The 21,156-nt window shown below is 43.4% G+C and overlaps 1 protein-coding gene across 1 annotated transcript in view; it reads left to right on the forward strand.

The window, feature by feature from the left end:
- Positions 1-1,948: 1,948 nt before the first annotated feature.
- The window catches only part of TG (thyroglobulin), a 155,389-nt gene continuing 136,181 nt past the window's right edge, over positions 1,949-21,156 (forward strand). The window contains exons 1-10 of the mRNA XM_035561698.2: positions 1,949-2,012; positions 3,713-3,821; positions 4,890-4,987; positions 5,447-5,650; positions 5,935-6,094; positions 10,565-10,671; positions 11,783-11,926; positions 13,644-13,829; positions 16,521-17,585; positions 19,256-19,843. Of these exons, the coding sequence (XP_035417591.1) occupies positions 1,949-2,012; positions 3,713-3,821; positions 4,890-4,987; positions 5,447-5,650; positions 5,935-6,094; positions 10,565-10,671; positions 11,783-11,926; positions 13,644-13,829; positions 16,521-17,585; positions 19,256-19,843 (2,725 nt within the window). The remainder of the gene's footprint in view (positions 2,013-3,712; positions 3,822-4,889; positions 4,988-5,446; positions 5,651-5,934; positions 6,095-10,564; positions 10,672-11,782; positions 11,927-13,643; positions 13,830-16,520; positions 17,586-19,255; positions 19,844-21,156) is intronic.

Raw genomic sequence — 21,156 nt, forward strand, 5'->3', positions numbered from 1 at the left:
CCCATCGTTTTACATGTAAGCACAGAACCTGCTGCCCCTGGAGAGCCCATGGCATGGGGCTGTGCTGGCTCTTGTTGCTCTTCTGTAACTGCCCCACTGGAATGGGGGTCAGACACAAACCTGAGACCCCTGAAGCATATATCCAGAAAAGCGTGGAATATATTTCATGGTCAAACTTAAAATCTTTTACAATTCAACCACCCTAGTACTAATGCTGTTCTTTGTTTGGTCTGATGGCTTTGATCTGCATGTATATTTCCCTACATACACTCTACTAATCCAGAAATTATAATAAATTATATTAATAAATTATTAATTAAATTAATAAATTAATTATAATAAAAATTAAAAATTAATTTTCTTTTTGTGTCTGCTTAATCCGGGCTGTTACAGAAATTTTCTTTATGCCTTTGAAGGTGCCTTTTTCAGCCTGCCCTCTACACGGGACATGTTCTTCGTTGTTTCCCAGCTTGATCTTTCTGCTGACTACTGACTTAAAACCAGAATAGACTGCTTGAAAATCAAATCCAAATATAGCCCCACTCATTTTAAAAAGACTAATCCTGGTAAAGCAAGCTTGTACTGCTGTTTGAGGTCACATTTACCATATATATCAAATGCTGTAGCACTTAAGAGGTCTACAACTCAGACAGAAGGATGCTTGAATCACTGTTAACGCAGGCACAGTCATGGTCTGTAAGAGGGTATCGATGGAATTGTTTCTAGACTCTCTGGTACCCATGGATCACAAATAAGAGTGCTGCTGTCACTTTTTTTTTTTTTTCATTAAATCTGCCTAAGTCCATCCTCAGACGTGTATTTCTATTATTATTTAGCTAATTATTCTGGGACTGGTTGTCGAGCTAGCTTTACGTGAATGTGAGTTCTTATAATTCCTCTTGCAGGTAAATGCTACTTGAGAGTCATAAGAGGTGGACAAGTAAGAAATGATACTCTAGAATCAAGGAAATAATAGTTCTGAATTGTTTTAGGTTGAAGATCTTGCATGTAATAAGTTCACAAAAGAACTGACTTGTGTTAACATGCTTAATTGCCATACACGTATAACACCTAGAGGATGAAGCCTCAGAAACTGAGCTACTTCCAGCCAAATATTTGGCTGCATAAAGTGCTTGGTGCAAGTGGAATTTGAAGAAAAATGTTGAATGCATTTGACTCCGACCCTCAATTCCCTTCACAGTCAGTGCAGCTGCAGCTGTCCTGTTTCTCGCTTAATAACTGCACCACAAGGTGTATTTGCTCATAGTGTTGCCTTGCTTGGAAGCCTACGTCTTGCCTCTCCCCACAGTGTGCTAGGCTTTCTAGAACAAAAAAATGTGTTTCTAATAAGGGGCACAAAGTCTTAACAAAGGCAAAATATAATACTTAATGCTTATATTTAAACACATATTTTGATCTGTGATGTTTCTTCAGTGTTGGCAGCATTCTTCACAAACCTGCCCCATGCCAAGATTGCCTGATGTATTTCAGATCTCGAACTTGCCGTTGACTTCAGTGGGATATCAGGCTCCTGGGCAAGGGGCTGGATCTCTAACTCAGTGCCAATGGTTGTATAGGTGACAAGAGTATCCTTAGCCGAGGCCATGTCAATCTGCTTAATGTGCGTGGCGATTTAACGAAGTCCTCCCAGCCACCCCCTGAGCCTGCTGCTGCTCGTTCTCCTTTCCAGTGACTGGGCTCAGGAGTGCTCCCTGCAGAGGGGCCAGGGCTTGCTGATGGAAACCACGAGGGCAGCTCCAGGTGAAGGGGCCCCTTGTGGTTTTCTCAGAAGTATCACATGCGTCACTCGCCCATCTCCGTGGCCAGTCTACCAGCACATAAGGGAACTTATTGGAACAGTGGTTGCTATAAAAAGGCAGGCGGGGGCTACGTGTGGTGTGCAGGGCTGCCTCAGTGACACCACGGGATGGAGCTCTCCCATCGCAAGATGGGCTCCATCCCAGTTTGTGCCCTTCTTTGCTTTATTAGCATAGCAGCAGCCAATATATTTGGTAAGTATGCTTGTCCTTTTCCTTTGCTCGTGTCCAGTAGTGAGGGCTCCTGTGATCTTTGTGCTGCTCTTTGCGTTAATCCAACTAAGTAGATAATGATCTTGAGTCATTGGTAGATGTAGATAATGATCTTGAGTTGTTGGCAGATGATTATTGTGTGCTGTGCAGACTGAGTTTGGGCTCCAGGTTAAATCCTGAGCTGTGAGGATTTAACTGTGATTAGGGTAGTCTGAGTTCAAGTATGCCTAGACTTTGGGTGGAAAAACAAAGTTTTCTGGAAGAACAGGCTGGAGTAGAGAAGCTTGGATAGGAAAAGGTGCTGCTGCAGCAAAGCAAAGGTCATCAGATTATATCTTCTACTCATGTGTCCCATCATCTAATTTAGGCTGGATCCTCAATTTAAGATATTGGATAGTACGAATGCTGTTGCCAACTCTGGTCTGTTTAAAGAACCCAAGTTTGCTACTCCTGCATGATAAGCAGTTTGAGTCACCCACTAACATTTTAACTCAGGTGCCTCAGTAGACTGTCTCTGGCACTGTACAAAGGGATCTCCACACACCCTACAGCAACTGCCTGAGTCATGTTTGAGATGAAATGGTGTGAGGTTTGTCTGCGTATAGATATCTATAGGTAAGCTAACCTAAAATCCCTTTAGAGTCTCGTGGCAATTTTTACATGGGCTTAAGGGGACACGGTAAAAACTCACAGAAAAAGTGACCGAGAGTTCTGAAGTGTACAGAAAACACCTCTGGCTCAAGTCCCTGAGCTGCAAATCAGAGGCTGAAATTATTCAGAATATGTATGAAGTATTTACACTGCTATACATGCGATTGCACTCAGATCAAATATTGCACTTAGTGAATCTGTGGTCTAAATCTGCATTTATGGCTTTGTTCATTGTATTTTATTTATTTATTTATTTTATAACTGTTCAACAGAATGAAAAGCATGATATTCCTCAGATTCTGAGGACAGGGAAACTGTCAGATCAACTAATCTGTTCTGTAAAAAAAAAAAATGAACCTACTGAATTTCATTATCCTCCTAAAACTCCTTAAAAAATTGGTTTTGAATGCATTAAGAACTGAAGAGTAAACTGCTCTCTTGCTTGGTGGCTTCAGTACCTAACCACTTGTACTGGTAAAAAAATCAAGAAGTACTGGTAAAAATTAAGAAGTAAATTAAGACTCCTAGTCTGACACTACCTGCTAGGCATTGATTCCTTTAGAGAATTCATGAGATTAAGAAGATATTTTAAGAAGAAGTCTTTCATGAGATTAAGAAGAAATACTTTTCCTTTTGATAGAATCGTAATTATTTAGCTTTATTTTTTCACGGAAACATTAACAGTGATGTCCCTCCCTATGAGAAATAGTTGTGGTTATGGCAAAACACTGTTTTGTGGAGGTAAACACAGCTAACTCTAAGAAAACTACGCAGGTACCAGAAAATTATGCTGTATTAGTACAGGACAGAGCTGATATTAATTAAATACAGGCCTGGGAAAGACCTCCGTCACATGCTTATCCTGCATCTGGCAACCCAGCTAGTTTGTTCGGTGCTGTCCCATGTAGAAATGCAGGGAGGGCTCATGAAGCTGGGGCTTTCACTGCACAGCACTGGCACTTAATGGGGTTTTGATAAAAACAGGCTCACAGTGAAACTGCACTTAGCATTTACCTTCTTGATGCTTTCAGAGTACCAGACAGATTCCCAGCCATTGCGTCCATGTGAGCTTCAGAGGGAAAAGGCTTTTGCAGGAGGCGACACCTATGTACCTCAGTGCTCAGAAGATGGCCAGTTCAGGTAAGTCATCCCTGCTCTGATTCGGCTGTTTTACTCTGTGAGTTTTCACTGCTATTTAAACGTTTAGCTTCAGTTTTGAAGAACCTCCCTATCAATAGACTGGAGGATGAGTGGCATAGGGGACTGGACTGAATGAACCTCATTGAACTATGTTGCAGATTCAGCCTCTCCTGAGTGAATTCATAGAATCTCAGAATGGTTTGGGTTGGCAGGGACCTTAAAGACCATCTAATTCCAACCCCCTGCCATGGGCAGGGACACCTCCCACCAGAACGGGTTGCCAAAAGCCCCATCCAACCTGGCCTTGAACATCTCCAGGGATGGGGCATCCACAACTTACTTCCCTGTTACTGGAATTAATCACTGTGTTTACAATTTAATCTAAGACTAATAGGATAATTGTGGTGGCATCATTTGCATATTAAATACTTTATAGAGTTTGCTGTGTAATGCAAGTGCTGTCTTCCTATGCACACTCATGGGCATGAGACCTGGGATCAGTGTGCCAGCTGACATAGCTGAGCCAAGCTGACTTGGAGAAGTTATTCGCACTGCTTTAAGTAGCACAGTTGACTTTCCTCCTAAACGCAGTAAAGGAACTAAATAACACATGGACACCAGTGGTTTAGAAAACAGCACATTGCTTGAAGATGCAAGAAGCTAATAAGTTAAAGCTGAGGGGAAGCGCAAATTGTAACGTTCACTAATATCTTGCTGTTGTTGCCTTGGATGGGGGACCTAGATCATGCTAGATTTGAGTTAGAAAAGATCTCAAAATGTAAGCTAAATCTCAGATACCAAGTATCAGGATTCTGTGCAACTTACTTGCCTCCTGAATGACTTCAAGTCAGTTATTGGCAACTCCCGAAGACTCCAGAGAATTACTAGAATTAAGATTCCTCATCAGGCAGACCCAAATGATTTGGAGCCACCCAAAACAAAGCCCTTTATGGTTCCATTATTTGCAGTAATAAAATACTTGAACCTGCTTGCTATGGTTTATGTCCCATACTGACTGAGGATTCTGGAGCTAACAGAGTAAAATGTGTTCCTCATGTTCTCCTTCAGGACAGTTCAGTGCAGTAGGAATGGTCTCTCCTGTTGGTGTGTGGATGAGAATGGCATTGAGGTACCTGGCAGCAAACAGGATGGATATCCCATATCTTGTAAGTCAAATGTTTCCACTGTTGTTCAGAGTGGACAAAAAGCCACTTAAATCTTCACTTGAAATGTTGAAATCAAGAACATGTTGATCCCAGGATTAGATGGACTCTATTTTGTTGTTACTGGGTCTTTCTAGCTGAATATCTGGAGTGTCTTTGAAGCTGATCATGGAAACATGATACATTGAATGGTCTGTATTCATGAAGGTCACAATAATGTAAATCATAAATGTAAGCTAAACTGATTGTATTCATCCTTAAGCTGGAGATCTTCAACCCCAGCTGTGGAGGGTTTCTATATACCAGTATTTATGACCTCAAATCCATCAATGTCGTGATGCCACCTGGGTGGCAGAATCAGAACTCCCCCCTCTGAGAAAACTCAGCTGTTGTCTTAAAAAAATAAATGATTCAGTGCCCCAAAAGTACTTTCCTCTAACACTGCCTGCTCTGGTACTACAGGCTTATCCTTCTGCCAGCTGCAAAAGCAGAGGATCTTGGTGAGTCGCTACATCAACAGCAGTAGTATCTCCTACATCCCTCAGTGCACGGATTCAGGGGCATTTGACGTGGTGCAGTGCGACACAGAGCTGGGTCAGTGCTGGTGTGTAGATTCGGAAGGAATGGAGATCTATGGCACCAGGCAGAGAGGAAAGCCAACAGAGTGTAAGTAAGATTCAAGAAAATGGTAAGTTTTGTGTGGACAGAAAGTTTGGTATGAATGAAAGGTGGTAGATCACGAGCTTGGACACTGTAGCCTACACTTATCCTATAGAAGTATAAGTGCTTAACTGAGAAATTTAAATTAAGTGGCTATTTCCTTTGGTTATAAAGACAATATGAGGCACCTAGTTTTGCGTGTTCAACATAATGAATCTAAGCCTCTTCCAAGGCATGGCCTGGTTTGAGGGAAGTTAAGCACTAATAAATATGACTTCTTTTTTTGTTAGGTCCGGGGACCTGTGAGATCCGAGACCGTCGCATTCTGCATGGCGTTGGGGAGAAGAGCCCACCTCAGTGCTCGACAGAAGGAGAGTTTCTGCCTGTCCAGTGCAAGTTTGTCAACACTACAGACATGATGTTTTTTGATCTCGTTCACCATTATAACAGGTAAGAGTGTAGGCTTCTGAAACTGGGAGACAGTGTTGCACATTGCTTCAAGTCAGGATCTTACTGCATTTTTTTTTCCACATGAAGTTCTTTTTCTGTGACCCTATATGATATGATATTGTTTTCTTCTAATCAATGGACCAAGTAAAAAAAAAAAAAAAGAAAACTTTTTTTTTTTCCTGAATTAAATTTACTCTTCTATAAAGTCCCTGCACTCTAATCAGTGTGCCTTTGCTCAGTATTTGGATCTGTATTTGGAAAAGTAGCATGGGAAACCTTTCAAAGAGACACCAAACAGCAGGTAAATGCAGAAGGAAGAGAAATTCAGATGTATATATGAGGTAAGAAAGATGATTCCATTTGGAATATGAGAACAGAAGGACAGAGAGACAAGTGGCAACAGGAAGAGCAAGTTCTATGTGACAGTGGGAAAACTATTTTTCATCTACACAGTGTCAGAGTTGCTCGCACAGGGGAGCCAGCAAGTGATGAACAGGGATGTGATGTACAGGCCAGCTTCTAATGGGTTGGAGTAGGCTGGGGAAGATTTCAAAATGCTGGATCAAATGCTTGTCAGTGGGAACAGGAAGCCATTGTCCTTTGGAAGAATCAGGAATTAATGCTCACATGGAGAAATAAGGGCTGGGAAAGGAGAACCGCAGAGGGAAGAGTTAGTGTCTTGAGAAGTGCATTTGTCTTCGCATCTCAGTCAGCACATTTCTCCAGAGGAGGGCAGTGGAGTAAATGTAATGTCTCGTTCTGACTTGGCTCTATAGCAGCAAAGGCATTTTATTGTAAGCGTCAATTTTGCTATTTTGAGGGTTTTCTTCTTTAATTTAAGCAAAACTGAAAGGCAGGCCCAGATGCACAGTACGGATATGTCAGAGCTTCGGGAGAGGTTATTTTGGCAAGAGCAAAATAGTCTGGCTATTTTGTTTGTTCGCCTGTGGAGTGTGGAAATTCTAAAAGAAAAAATTACAGAGAAGAAAGCAATGCTTTAAACTAACATTTTTTCCCCTCCCACTGAGAGGTTTGTCTGGAAAAGGTCTGCAAGACTGGCCTTTTCTTGTGTCTATGTCATGTAATTAATCACAGCAGGACCATTTCACTCCCAGCTGTCTACCGTTCTAATTATGGCATAGACTTAATCCATAACCATATGATTTGAGTATCTTAGGTCATTAATATATTTATTTTTTACAGTATTCCTGCCTGGATTATCATTATTTTTTCCTATAAGCATGATGCCAGAATGCAGAGTCGAAGTGATGAGTTCCACAGTGAAGGACTGTGGCAAAATAGGGATTAAACCCCCATTTTAAAAGGTTTGGGTTCATGTTCTGACCATTGGGAAAACATTCTTTGGCTCTGTGGACTGTTTTTTTCAAATCTAAATGTGTCACTTAACTCCCTTCCCATATCATTTCCCCACACCTTTACAACAATTCCAGAATAAATTAGTATGTTAAAAAAAAAAAGGGACAAAATATAATAACAATAATAATAATAAACCTAAGCCTAAGACATTACCAGGGCAAAGACTTTTTGAAAGAAAGCAGGCCCAAATTTCCTGCCTTACCCTGCCTTACCTTGACTGGACTGCTGTTTGTTCTTTTATACAGACTGTGCCCAGGTCCTGCTTGGATAGGCAGCCATATAGAAAGCCCTATAGCAGACAGTGGAGGAGAGATCCAGAGCTCAAAAATCAGGGAGATTTTTTAACTTTCTTGCTATAATACTCATCAAACTAAAGACCTTGGTTAGTTCACTGGAGGTTTTGCTCTATTACGGGTTAGATTAGAACCAAAAAATATCCTGAGTTGGAAGGGACCCATAAGGATCATCCAGTCCAACCCCTGGCTCCACACAGGACCACCCAAAAATCAGACCATGTGTCTGAGAGCGTTGTCCAAGCGCTTCGTGTACCTCTGCAGGCTCGGTGCCATGACCACTGCCCTGGGAAGCCTGTCCCAGTGTCCGACCACCTCCGGGTGCAGAACCTTTCCCTAACACCCAGCCTGACCCTCCCCTGTCCCAGCTCCATGCCGTTCCCTCGGGTCCTGTCGCTGTCCCCAGAGAGCAGAGCTCAGCGCCTGCCCCTTTGCTCCCCTCGTGAGGGAGCTGCAGGCCGCCATGAGGCCTCCCCTCGGCCTGCTCTGCTCTGGGCTGAACAAACCAAGGGACCTCAGCTGCTCCTCATACGTCTTCCCTCCAGACCCTTCACCATCTTTGTAGCCCTCCTTTGGACACTCTCAAATAGTTTTATGTCCCATGTGTTGTTTTTTTGGTAGTGTAAAAAACATGTTTTGATATCCTCCCTCCACTTCTGAGTAGTCAGTGAGAAAGAAAGGCAGCTGTGACTTCAGCTGCACATACAGAACACAGAAGGGTTATTTGCAAACCTGCTTTTGAAGATCAGTAATGAGTTACCTTTGCTGGAAGCCAAGAGCAGATACACAGTTGGAGGAAAAGGTCAGCAACCATGCATTTATCTACTTCTTTTTTTAAGTGCAAGCACTCTTCTTGAAACACATGGATACACAATGAATTTATCCACAACTTAAGCAGTCATCCCTGCTTCATCCTGCTTCACTTCTTTTTGGACTGGGCCTGATAGAAGAGGTCTTCTGAGTTCTGACTTCTCACCTCTAGAGCTGTGATTATAAGGAGTCTGAGAAAAAGAAAAGGAGCAGTGGGGTGTGAGTTTTCCAAACATGATGGATGAAGTTGTATCCTCTTGTTTGTGTGGGCCTAATTTATATCCTTTTGCACTTTATTTAGCCATACTCTCTACTTAGAACAAAAGTAACCAGGATGGCAGGATATGACTGCACATCTGTCTCATACAAAAGTGGTATAATTATGCATATGGCATCTTAACATTGAGGATAAAAGAAAGAAGCATGCAGATTTTTATTTTATTTTGTTTATTTATTTATTTTGCATAGCAGCTTGTGTCACTAAGCTGGATGTCAAGATGCTGAGGGGATGAGCTTCAAGGACATGGGTGGTGTAGGAGGCTGCCTTTGAGTCTGTAGGGGCACTGCTCTGCTAAGAGACAAGATCACACCCCTGACTGAGCAATGACCAGTGCATACTTCAGGGGTACCAGAAAGCTCTTGAAATCCACTAAGCCATTTATATCCACAGAGGACCATAGGAAGATGGTATTTAGTTGTTTATAACCTAAATTGAATTGTTTTAATGCTGACACGAGTCCCTTTGTGTTCTGAAGTATGACATTTTGATTGCTTTTAGCACACCAGTGTCAGCAGCGGAGCAGACTTTGGCCATCCAAAGTGGAGGGAATCAGTAGGCTTTTAATTTGAAGATGTGGGAAAGTGCCAAAGAGGAGCAGCACTATGCAGTGGTGTGCAGGCTGTGGGACAGGAGTGCTGCTGGGACAACCCCAGAGGTTGCCAGTCCTTTCCTTTGCCAGGGCTTGCTATCACTGCGTGTGTCCCTGAGCCACCCTAGGGTGTGCTTCCAGGTACTAAGGAAGCAGCAACCTCCCCAGCTCTCCTGGTAGGAGATGGCACTTCCCTTTTACTAGATATTTCCAAATAAGCCACAAGTGGCTGGGACATCAAGCCTTTATCGTATACCAGGGGAAGGGTATGTCTCTATAAAATAATACATGTTTTTTGCAACATGGTTAATGAACATGTCCCACTAACCATATTGCTTGAATCAAGAAAACAAAATCTATTTGTTTGCAGAAGCCCTAGAATGCCTGTCAGTTAAGATCACATTTATTATATATTTTTTTCCAACTCTGACATTAATAATTTTCCTTCCTAAATGATTGCTTTGTTGGAATCTGGCTGTTGTCACTCCCTAGAATATTACACTGGGAACTCGCAACTCTTTGATCTCCAGAAGTAGGAGTCAATCTTGGTTGTAATGTGTTTAAAAACCTTTTCTCTTTAATCCGTTGAGCTGTGCTCTCTGAACGAAAAAGATTAGTGAGGTTTCTATCAGCTTTTGTGCTTAATTCAGTGCAAAAAGCATACATAACGTGGAGGGAAGAGGAAGCAACCTGTTTGTTTAGGCACTCTGCCATCCTGTGCAGATTTGTGGAAGGAGTTAATGAACGGCTGTTGTAATAACATTAGGCCAACATGCCTTTATTTTACACTCTTTGGCAGGCTTTTGAGGGCAGGAACAGAACTGAAAATGAATGTTAGAGACTGGGTATGTGCATAGGAAGGATCCGAAAACTGTCTGAAGGGAGATATTATTGTCCTGTATTTAGTTTAAAGGAACTCGTGAGACCTGTTAGCCTATGGAATAGCTGATTTGGGTCGTGTCAGAGTCTGGCTGACTCTAGCAGGCCGAAAGACTGCACAATGGCTTTGTGCTGGGCAGAACATCCTTGCCATACAAATCTGTGAGGGAAGCTCAAATGCTTTGTTGTTGTTGTCAATGGGCCTTCCCTGAGCCTTTCACAGGAGGCTGTTTTTCTTCCAGGCTCCCGGAAGCTTTCCAAACCTTCAGCTCCTTGCGGGAGACATTCCCAGAGGTCTCTGGGTACTGCTACTGCTCGGACAGCCTGGGGAGAGAGCTAGCAGACACCGGTGAGTACCTCCCTGCACCTCACATGTCAACTTCAGCAGCTTTGAATTCCCAGGGAAAAGGACAGATAAGAAGTGCCAGTGTTCTTCCTTTGGGACTCCAGGTTCATTTCTGCAAGATGTAAGGGCACAGAGCAGCCGATGTGACCAGTGTATGGGAAAGGCTGGAGCTCTCTCATGACACTTGCTTACACAAGGTGAACCCCACCCTGGGGAGCAGTGCTCCAGGAGGGACAAGTGGAGGCGCTGCCCAGGAACTAACCCTGTCCTTTTTGGAATGGTGGAATAAGATTTTGGAAAGTCCATCCTCTGTCCACCTTAGAAAGCTGAATCCTATTCAATGTCCAATCAGCAAATGCAGGGGAGTATAAAGGACCTAGAGGCTGAGCTATTTTCTTCTTGCTCAGGTGGTTCATCTTTTTCTGTCGTAGCCTAAGGTTACCTTTCAGGCATGTTAATGGTTGATGGGACATTGGGACATTTTGGGAAAAAAAAAAAAGGAAAAAGGAAAAAAAAAAAGGCTGTTTTTTGGTTCTTTTTTGTTGTTGTTCCCCAAGAAAGAGGAGGCAGAACACTTCCAGATCCTCATCCTTAGATATTGCTGGTTAAAAACTAAAGCCAAAAATAAATAAATTAAAAAAAAAAAAAAGCCTGGGAAAAATGCAGAGCATGATGGCTTAAAATTTACGTGGTAGATGAGAACTTCAGTAGTTAATTCCTATGAGAAATTCTCCAAAAATCTGTGCACTCAGAGGAACTGCTGCATGTCTTTTCATTTACTTGTTATACAACCAAAATGGTTAGGAATTGGTTTTTGGAAACACCAGGCAGTGATATAATTGCACAGTATCAATGGCACTACTGCAAACTGAACCTAACACAACCACAGCCCAGTGCCGGGTTACTGGATGCTCCTTCTGCTCATTTTGGTGCATGTCAAAGTGCAAAGCCAATGACTGGGCACTCAGCAGCAGGGTTTATGGTGCAGGGCATTAGGGTTATGCAGTATAAGTTCACACTTGGGCCACTTTAGAGGACTGGCTTTCTTTTTCCAGATAGGTTTCCGACTGCAGTCTTAAAATCAGACCCTGTGCTAAAAGCCTCTCTTTCCCAGGCTTGGAGCTGCTGCTTGATGAAGTTTACGACACAATTTTCTCTGCACTGGAGCCTGCCCGCACGTTTGCAGAGACCAGCATTTATCGGATCCTGCAGAGGAGGTTTCTGGGGGTGCAGCTGGCTACCTCTGGCCGGTTCAGATGTAAGTAACACCCAGTAACATTAGCACCCTGCAAATGGAATGATAATTTGAGATCTTTATGACAGCTGCAATTGCGAAGAGTTGTTTTAATAGTCTCCTGTACTTAAAGGCATATAATATCACAGTTTCGGTGCAAGAATCGAGGTCCCTGCATTGCAGCTGACTTTTAGTCTCTGGACTGTAGATTTTTAGCAGCAGACTGTACCTATCCTCTGATGAAAGCTTTCCCATGCACTTGAGGTTTGCCTTAGTTGAAAGCCTGTGAGTTGTCCCTGTGTTTTGCTTTGAGATTCTGGAGATGGATCTGATGATTTATTATATTAAAAGCCTGAGAAAATGCTCCCTAATTTCCGATAGTAGTCAGAAATCAGAAGAATCTTACATTGGCCACAGCCCATTCCATCCCCAGGAGACTATACAAGAGGTTGTAGTGCCTGAGCCAGCAAGGCTGAACGTCTGGATCCGCCCTTGGGTCCGTTCCCTCCCTGGTGAGGGCAGGCAAATGGGGTGTGTTTCTCAGCCTATGGGCAATGAACTCTGCAGGACAGGAGGTAAGGTGTTTCCTTCTCCTACACCAGAGACTAAGAGAATTGCCTTGCATGAGGGGAGTTTGCATCCCCTGCTGTGATTCTTCATCCTCCTATCCAAACTCTGACATTGGTATCTGACCCTTGCTGAGGAGTTGTGTCACCAGAGATATTAAGCAGATACCAGTCACACAGGTCACACAGTTTCTCTGTTTCTGGGACGAGCTGATCGTTTTGGAGGGTCTGGAAAGCATCTTTCCCCTCCCACTGCACAGTGCTGTGAAACAGGCTCCGACTGTAGCTAGAGGCGGTGGCTGTCAGCAGGGATGAAGCTGTAACAGCCACAAGATGGAGACACGATCACGCTCCTTAGCCACTGGCAGTGACTTTGGTGAATTACCCATCGCCTGAAGCCGTGCACGCTAGGTGCTGCCAGGAAAGCTGTCAGATTCCTTGGATGAAGGGTTTGTTCTGATATGATGCTCTTGCTGCCTCCGTCTCTCAGCTGAGTGAAGCTGGAATGCTGTGGAAGGTGCGAAAAGTTTAGGCTGTGGGATTGTGGATTATATAAACAGGGAAAGCTTCTATCACAAGGGTTGAGTCTAGTATGGGAGAAATCATAGCTCAGAAGATTTGCATTGTGGAGTTTTAAATTCTTCACCAATTCTGGCCAGTTTGACAGGAATGGGGTCTTCTGTTCCTCCTTGAAGGATACAAAAGTAATTGGTGGTCCCAGACCAAATCTCAGCAGCCAGGTGTGGAGCCTTTTGCAGGAGCAACACCTCTTCTCACCAGAAACACTGCTGCACACTTGTCTCTTTGACCACTTTTGCATTTGCATTAAGGACCAGAACTCACCTAGCCGCTGGCACAGCTCACTGAGTGAGAAACTCAGTCTACCTATGACTACAGCTGAAAAATGGTCTGAGGTTTATTTTCTGTTCAGTTTTTAAAAGTGAGTACTTACAGGAAAGAAAAAAAAAATGTGACCACTTCTCTTGGGTGAAAGAGGATGGAGAATTCTTATCTTGGGCTGGTATTTGAAGTTTCAGGAAATTAACCTTTTTTTTCTTTTCTTTTCTTTTTTTTTTCCTTTTCTTTTATTCCTTCAGGCTTGGCAAAAATAGGCAAATGATGGGACCAAGTGGAGATGGCTCTGAAACTTTGTTTTCCCCCCTCTTTTTTTCCAGGCCCCTCAAAATGTGAGGTTGAGCGATATGCAGCTGTGCGCTACCAGCATGCCTACGTGCCATCCTGTGACCCTGATGGGGGCTACACACCGGTGCAGTGTCAGCAGGGAGGGCAGTGCTGGTGTGTGGACACCAAAGGGAGAGAGGTCCAGGGCACCAAAAGACGAGGACAGCCTCCAGCTTGCGGTACGTGTTAAGTAAAAGGGAAAAAATACCACTGCCTTGTACATCCATGTACATTTCCAGTTCAAGCCAGGTCCATTCACCTTCCCTCTCCAAACCCTTCATCTGCTGTGGGAATTTTGTCTTTGGTAAACAAATAAACAAACAAACCCTAAAGGACCAGTTCCCTTCTTGGCTTTGACAGATTGTGGTGCTCAAAACCTGGGATCCAAAAGCCTCCGTGGGGTTAAGAACCAGATTTGAATAAAATATTAAATATTATATTATCTTAATTTCCTTTATAATCTGTCTTTAGCCTTTTAGTTTTTCACATGGTGAGGCTTTCCTTTGCACCCATGAAATTTGTCTCTTGACTCCAGGAGCTGGGCATTAAGTCCCAATATCTGGGATAATGTAAGGAAGCTGGTGATGGAGTTTTGGGGTTTTACCACCTTCTTTTGGCGAAATGCTGCTGTGCTTCAAAGATGTCCTCTCTCTTATCCTGAATGTTTTTTTCCCCTGTATTTCTTCCATTGCATACTTGACCGTGAAAATTGTCAAATCTGTTAGAAAACAATTCAGAGAAGGTGTCTGGGTTTTCACTCTGAGAGGGATTTCATTAAGAATACACCATCAAGTCCGTGTCCCAAATGGAAATGACAGCAGAAATGTCAAAGGGCCAGAGGGGAGAGGAAAGTTTAAAAACCTTGACTCCAAAGTGCACTACCTAAATATTCAGGATTGCGCTGGAGGGCTGGGGCACGAGGTCTTAATGAAAGTTGCCTTCAGGGGAGTTAATTTCTGTGTCTACGAGACACAGTTGTACCATGCAGATAAAGAAAGGAGGAATCTACCCGGGGTGTCATGGTTCCAAGTCACTCAGCGTGCCCCAGGCACAGACAAGCTTACAGTAAAATGAAAACGTTCGCATGACTCCAAGGCTGATCACCAAGGATATTGCAAGGGAGCCTCTGGGAGGACTCACCCTGTGTTGGGACTGGTTGTTTTCTCCTTGCGTGTGCTTTGCTGAGCCTTCCTGATAATTTTTTGGGAGGCACAACATGAGGCTGCTTGCAGCTTTTATTGGCGGACTCAGGAAATTTATGCAGGGAAAATTTCTGTGGGGGTTTTGCAGACTGACTCCCAAGAAGGTATTCCATGAGGACATAGCTGGAGCCTGTGGCCAGCCAGATACGTGCCATGTGCGTCTCCTGCTCTACTGCTCTGTTTTATTTCTGTTTGATTTCTTCAGCTCTTACCCCCACCAATGTTCGTTCATGCTGGAGGAGGCAGAGGTGTAGGTGTGGGGTGTATCTTGGGTTTTCATGTGACCTGGAGCACCAAGCAGTTCAGATGGGGATGTGCTCCTTTTCAGATACTAAGAGTAAATTCACCCCAGCAGTGCTTTTCTGGTTTTGATTTATTTGTTTTTTCCTTCTCACTCTACTTTGATTTGATTCAACAACGAGTAGGAGAGGACGTCTGTGATCCTACATTTGTTTTGGATTTGTATACTTGTGGATTGTGCTCTAGGGACCAATAAGTTAGTGTAAACCGATGTTCTTCATCTCTGTTACCAAGAGCCAACACTAAACACAGAAGGGGCCCATCCTACAGAAAATGCCTTCACGAAGGAACCACTGTGAGGGACCTGAGTGCATGCCAGGAAATGTGGAACAGGAAAGGGTTCTAAAGGAGGAGTGAGCAAGATGCCGAGTACAGAGCCTCAGATTACTTGCTAACCTATTTGAGAAGCTTTTAGGATTTCCAGCTTTTATCCTCGCCGCTAGCAGGACTCATGACTATTTTATCATATTGCCTGGAAGGAGAATGGATGGAGATGGGGGTCAGCCCACTGGATGCCGTGCTGGAAGAGACCAAAGCTACTCATCCACCATCCTGTCCCCAGCAGGGATGACAGTGGTGCTTGAGGAGAAAGTGTGAGAAACATGGGAAATGCAGAGTGATTCTTCCATATGTCCTCCTGTTGCCTGCAGGCTAGGCAGTCCCCAAACTGGAGGTTGAACCCAGGTCATTGTGTTCAGCACTCATTGAAAAAGTCATTTATATCTCTGTCTTTATATCTAAGTCTTTATATCTATGAAGTCTTTCATTTTCTGATGTCTTTGTATGAACGTACAGAGACTGGACTGGAAACAGGCACACCTATGGCATAGCTTGGCCCGAGATGTGGGTGGCCTGGGTAGGAAGCCTCCATAAATTTTCCATTAGAGAGCACTGGTGAAAATGACTATTTCTTTTCTTCTGTAATCTATTTCCCTTTCTTGTGTTCACATATTGCGCCTGGATCATCTGGGCTTTTTATTAGAAGCAGGCATCCTACCAGAGAGTTAATGCGTTTGAAAAAGACTTAGTTCATACTTTCAACCATAGGAAGAGGAATGAGGATTTGCACTGAAAAACAATAGATTTAGAAAAAGGTCACAGAGCAGTAAGTTCAGACATACTGGAGGAAGTATCCATTTAGTTTGTGTCTTGAATACAGAAGTTTACTGTTACACTCAGCAACAAGAAGTTTATAGGTTACACTCAACAACAGTTTAAGTTTCCTCATCAGTGTTCCTGATGCTTAGTTGGGGAACAAGAGACAAATTAAAATACACTCAGTGGTTTCTGCTGAGACTGATTGAAAGATATCTTTAAAATGGCAGGTTTTGGAGGTTCTGAAGTTTGTACTTTTTAATCTTTGTTTAGGTGAAGAACACATATGCATCTCTGAGAGACGACGAGCATTGTCAAGGATCTTTTATGGCCCTGCTGGGTACTTCAGTCAGCCTGATTTATTTTCCACACCAGACGTGCACTCAGAGAAAATAGCTGGCTACTCAAGACCTTGCCCTCCCTTCTTCAAGGAGCTGTTTCAGGTCTCTGGACTGTCATCCCCAGTCATGCAAAGCCCATATGCCAACCAGATTCCTGGGCTAGAATCCATCCTTAGTGAAGCCATCAGAGGAATATTCCCATCAAGGGAACTGGCTCAGGTGGCATTGCAATTTACTGCCAATCCAAAACGTTTCCAAGAAAATCTCTTTGGAGGAAAGTTCTTGAAGAATATGATCCAGTTTAACTTCACAGGGGCACTTGGCACTAGTGGCAAATACAGCATTGGCCAATTTTTCCCAGAGGAAGATGTGGCAGGGAAGGGTAATGGCCAAGGCCTTCTGGAATCAGCTGAGGCATTTTCATTGGAAGTATCAAAGGGGAGCTCCATTTTGAACCAACCTCTTGTAGGCAGCTTTGGCCGCACAGTTACTCTGCAGGACAATCAGAATATGATGAAATTCCTTTCCTCTGTCCTGGAACTACCAGCATTTTTTGCTTTTCTTCAACAAGTGATTTCTGTCCCCGGAAGCATTGCTGAAGATTTAGGTGAAGTGGTGAAAATAGCATTGGGATCCAAAGACTGTGGTGAGGAGACAAAGGACCTGTTTGTTCCAACATGCACCAAGGAAGGGAGGTATGAGGAAGTTCAGTGCTATGCAGGAGAGTGCTGGTGTTTGGACCCTTCAGGTAATGAAGTTCCAGCCTCAAGAGTTCGAGGTGAACGTCCAAGGTGTCCCACTGACTGTGAGAAGCAAAGGAGAAACCTGCAAAACTTGAAGCAAAGCCTTCCTGCAGGATCAGATCTTTTTATTCCCTCTTGTACCAAGGATGGAGACTTTCTGCCACTCCAGTGTTATGGGACAAATTGCTTCTGTGTTGACTTGAATGGCAAGACTATTCCAGGAATAAGAGGAAATACTGGAAAACCAATGCAATGTAAGTTCCAGGAACTGGGAATATAAAGATGCTTCCTCATTTTGTTGGAATTTCATGATTTAATTCTTCATATCTGGTTATTTCTGGGAATATATGGATGGTGTATACAAACAATATTGTCCCCTAACAGATAAGAATGTCAGCCCTACAGTTGCAGGGGAATAGTGGGAAACACAGTGTACATAAACTTTGGTATCCTAAGTCTTAAAAACAGTCCCCTTTCTTTCAGAATGTGAGGTAGGTACACTCACAACTGAGGACCCTGAGGTCCTGCCTTGTTAATGAGTATGTCATTGACATCTGTCACTACTTAAATGTGTAGTATAGCATATATAACATCCCTGGTGCCCATGAGACCTGGAGCATCTGTGTGCCCTTGCCAACTGAAAAAGCTCTTTTGCTTCCAGGACCAAGTAACCTGGGCAGTCACTGGCTCATTCTTGTCCTGAGAACTGAAGAGCTTCAGTGTCTTACACCATGGACTTCTTTTAGTCTTTTAGCTCAAGAATATATTCTCAACTTGGTAGGCCATCACAGGAGACTGAACATAGAAGATGGATTAAAAGACTAACAGGTTTCTCATAAAGGTCTTGTGAGTCACAAATGACTTGTCAGATGCAATTTGGCATTGCATCTTGCAGGAACGGGGATTATTTAGCCTAGAGAAAAGGAGGCTCAGGGGAGCCTTATCACTCTCTACAACTACCTCAAAGGAGGTTGTAGCGGGGTAGGGGTCGGTCTCTTCTCCCAAGCAACAAGTGATAGGGCAAGAGCAAATGGCCTCAAGTTGCACCAGGGAAGGTTTAGTTTGGATATTAGGAAAAAATTTCTCCACTGAAAGGGTGGTGGAGTATTGGGACAGGCTGCCCAGGGGAATTAGTTGAGTCACCATCCCTGGAGGTATTCAAAAGACTTGTGGATGTACTTAGAGACATGGTGCAGTGGTAGACTTGGCAGTGCTAGGTTATAGGTTGGAGTTGATGATCTTAGAGGTCTTTTCCAACCTAAATAATTCAATGGTTCTATGGAATGCCTGTTCTGCTCTTCTATTAATGTTATACAAATGAAGAAGGAAGCACACAGGCTGGGGATATTTGTCTTTTATGGTTCTGTGAACTAAAAACAACACATTAACAGTAGGAACAGGCTAAGAGAAGAACCTGCTTCTCATTTTAGCAGGGTATCGAGCAGATGATACTGTTACATAGTGAAAGGAGCTCTTCTGAGCAGCAGTTTGCAGAAGTACTGGAGAATTCATCACAATGCTATGTATTGGTAAGGGATTTACTCCTAGCAACCCATCTGGAGTGCAGTCAAAAACAAACAGGTTCATAATGCTGTGGTGTGCAGAAGGAGGTGAACTCCTATGTTTTGCTATGTTTGTAGAACTTCTTGGTGGCAAAACAAGATTTGGCTTTGGAGGTGTCAGAAAAAGCTTCCAAAAGAAAACCCACTCACTCCTACATCTTGTAGGATGGTATTTTTATATCCAGCTGCAATATTCATTACAGAGTAGGAAGAGAGGACAACATAAACTGAAAATTCTGGTGAAGTTCAATGGGAAATAAAAATGGTGTTGATAGTATAATAACAAGGATGTTCAGGTTACGGGTGTTGTACGTCTTCAGTGCATTCATAAGATGTGCTATGCATGTTTTTCTTTTCCCCAGGCCCCAGTGCTTGCCAAGCAAAAGCCAGTCAGGAGTTTCTAAAGACTGTGAAAGTCCTGCTGTCAGATCCAAGTGCCCTGTCTCAGCCCTCCAGCATTTACATGCCCCAGTGCGATGCTGACGGTGCCTGGAGGCAGGTGCAGTGCAGCGGTCCTCCTGAGCAAGCCTTTGAGTGGTATGAAAGGTGGATGACAGAGAACAATGAAGGCAAACCTCTGCCTGTTGCTGATCTATTGAACATCATAACTGGATATAAAAATGTCTCTTCCAAAGGATTTTCAGGTTTTATTAAAGCTTTGTATGAAGCTGGGCACCAGAATGTCTTCCCAGCTTTCACCACCTATTCCTCCTTCGCTGATCTTCCACGTGAAGTGCTGGAAGGAAACGTGACCTACGCATCTGAGAATGTTTTATTGGATCCATATACATTCTGGCAGCTTCTGAATGAGCAGCTGACCTATTATCCAGGACCCTACACTGATTTCAGCGCTCCATTAAGCCACTTTGAACTTCGTGATTGTTGGTGTGTTGATAGCAAAGGAGAAGAGCTGCAAGGAACAAGGGCAGAAGTGAACCAGGTTCCCAAATGTAAGTAGCGAAATTGCTGGCACAAGAAAAAAAGTGCTTTTAAATGCAATGAGATAGCATATAATGGCTTGGGGAAAGATCATTAATACTGCCTGTTGTGTTAAAGGGTAAAGAAGTTTGGCAGGAACTAAACCTCATCATATTCCAGCTTGTCCTCAGATATCAGAGGGGATAGAGCAGCTGGTCTTAGATTCTGAGTGATGCCCAGTTTGCACTACAAGTCCAATCACATTCAATACATTGAACTACCACAATCATGGATGCACAAATAGCATGATACACCTTCAGTCTAGTAGATTGAAGACTGGTGTGAGAGGCTTTATAGGCTGAGAGAAATTCAGAGCACATGCTCAGTGAGGAGTGGTTACACCTTGCAGACAGACAGCCTTTGGGATGGAGGTGTGTTTTGGCATTATTATGAGATTATAATGGGCAAAGTTCACCCAGAGGACATGATTTCAACAGAAAATGGAAAACTGCCAGCTCAGGGCTGGCTCTGCAGCTTATCAGTTCGGCTCAGGGCTGGTTTAGGGTAACGGTGATGCTGTCTATCAGTTCCATAGTGCCATCAAGTTCCCATCCCTGCAGTGATATCACAGAGACTGGCCATGCTGTTTCCACCCTGCTCCACCCTCCGTGCTACTTCTCTTGGAGTCAGCACACCAAGCTACCCTGGTGTTGCCAATATCTAAGGCTGTAGGTTATGTTGCCAAGGGGATTATCATGGAACAGATTCCTTGCATGTCTACTGCATCTCACCCTGGAATTTTCCTCAGTGCTGTGCCTTCTCTTAAGATGTGGGCATACGTTTAGTCTCAATAAGTCACCTCCACTAATTATTCCACACTGCCGTTACTACTGGCCACCAGAGGTAGGGAAAGTCATTTTTGGAAAACAAGTAGTGTCTCAGCTTTGGCAGTATGGAAGAATAAAGTTCTGTGTCAAGGTTGTGTAGACTTATAATTTGGAGCACGGACATATAATGCTTTTTCAGAAGGTACTTAACCAGACACCAAATGACACTTTAAAGCTAGAAGCGGTCTGTGAAGACTTCTGTGGAAAATTCAGTTACACTAACTGATGGAAATGACTTTCAAGAACACCTTAAAATGACACAGGAGGAATTTTCTTTACTGTTTCTTCTTATTCAGTCAAGAGTAAGAGATATCCCCTGCAAGTCGCTAAGACCAGCACTGAAGTTTGGTGGTAAGCCCCCTGTCTGGAGCATCTCCACTAAAGCTATTTGGTCCTCTTTAGGGGTTATTTCAGCAGATGAACTATATTATAAATGTAGTCTCTAAAACCATTCTTGT

The sequence above is a fragment of the Cygnus atratus genome, chromosome 2, assembly GCF_013377495.2.
Source record: "Cygnus atratus isolate AKBS03 ecotype Queensland, Australia chromosome 2, CAtr_DNAZoo_HiC_assembly, whole genome shotgun sequence".
Taxonomy (NCBI): domain Eukaryota; kingdom Metazoa; phylum Chordata; class Aves; order Anseriformes; family Anatidae; genus Cygnus; species Cygnus atratus.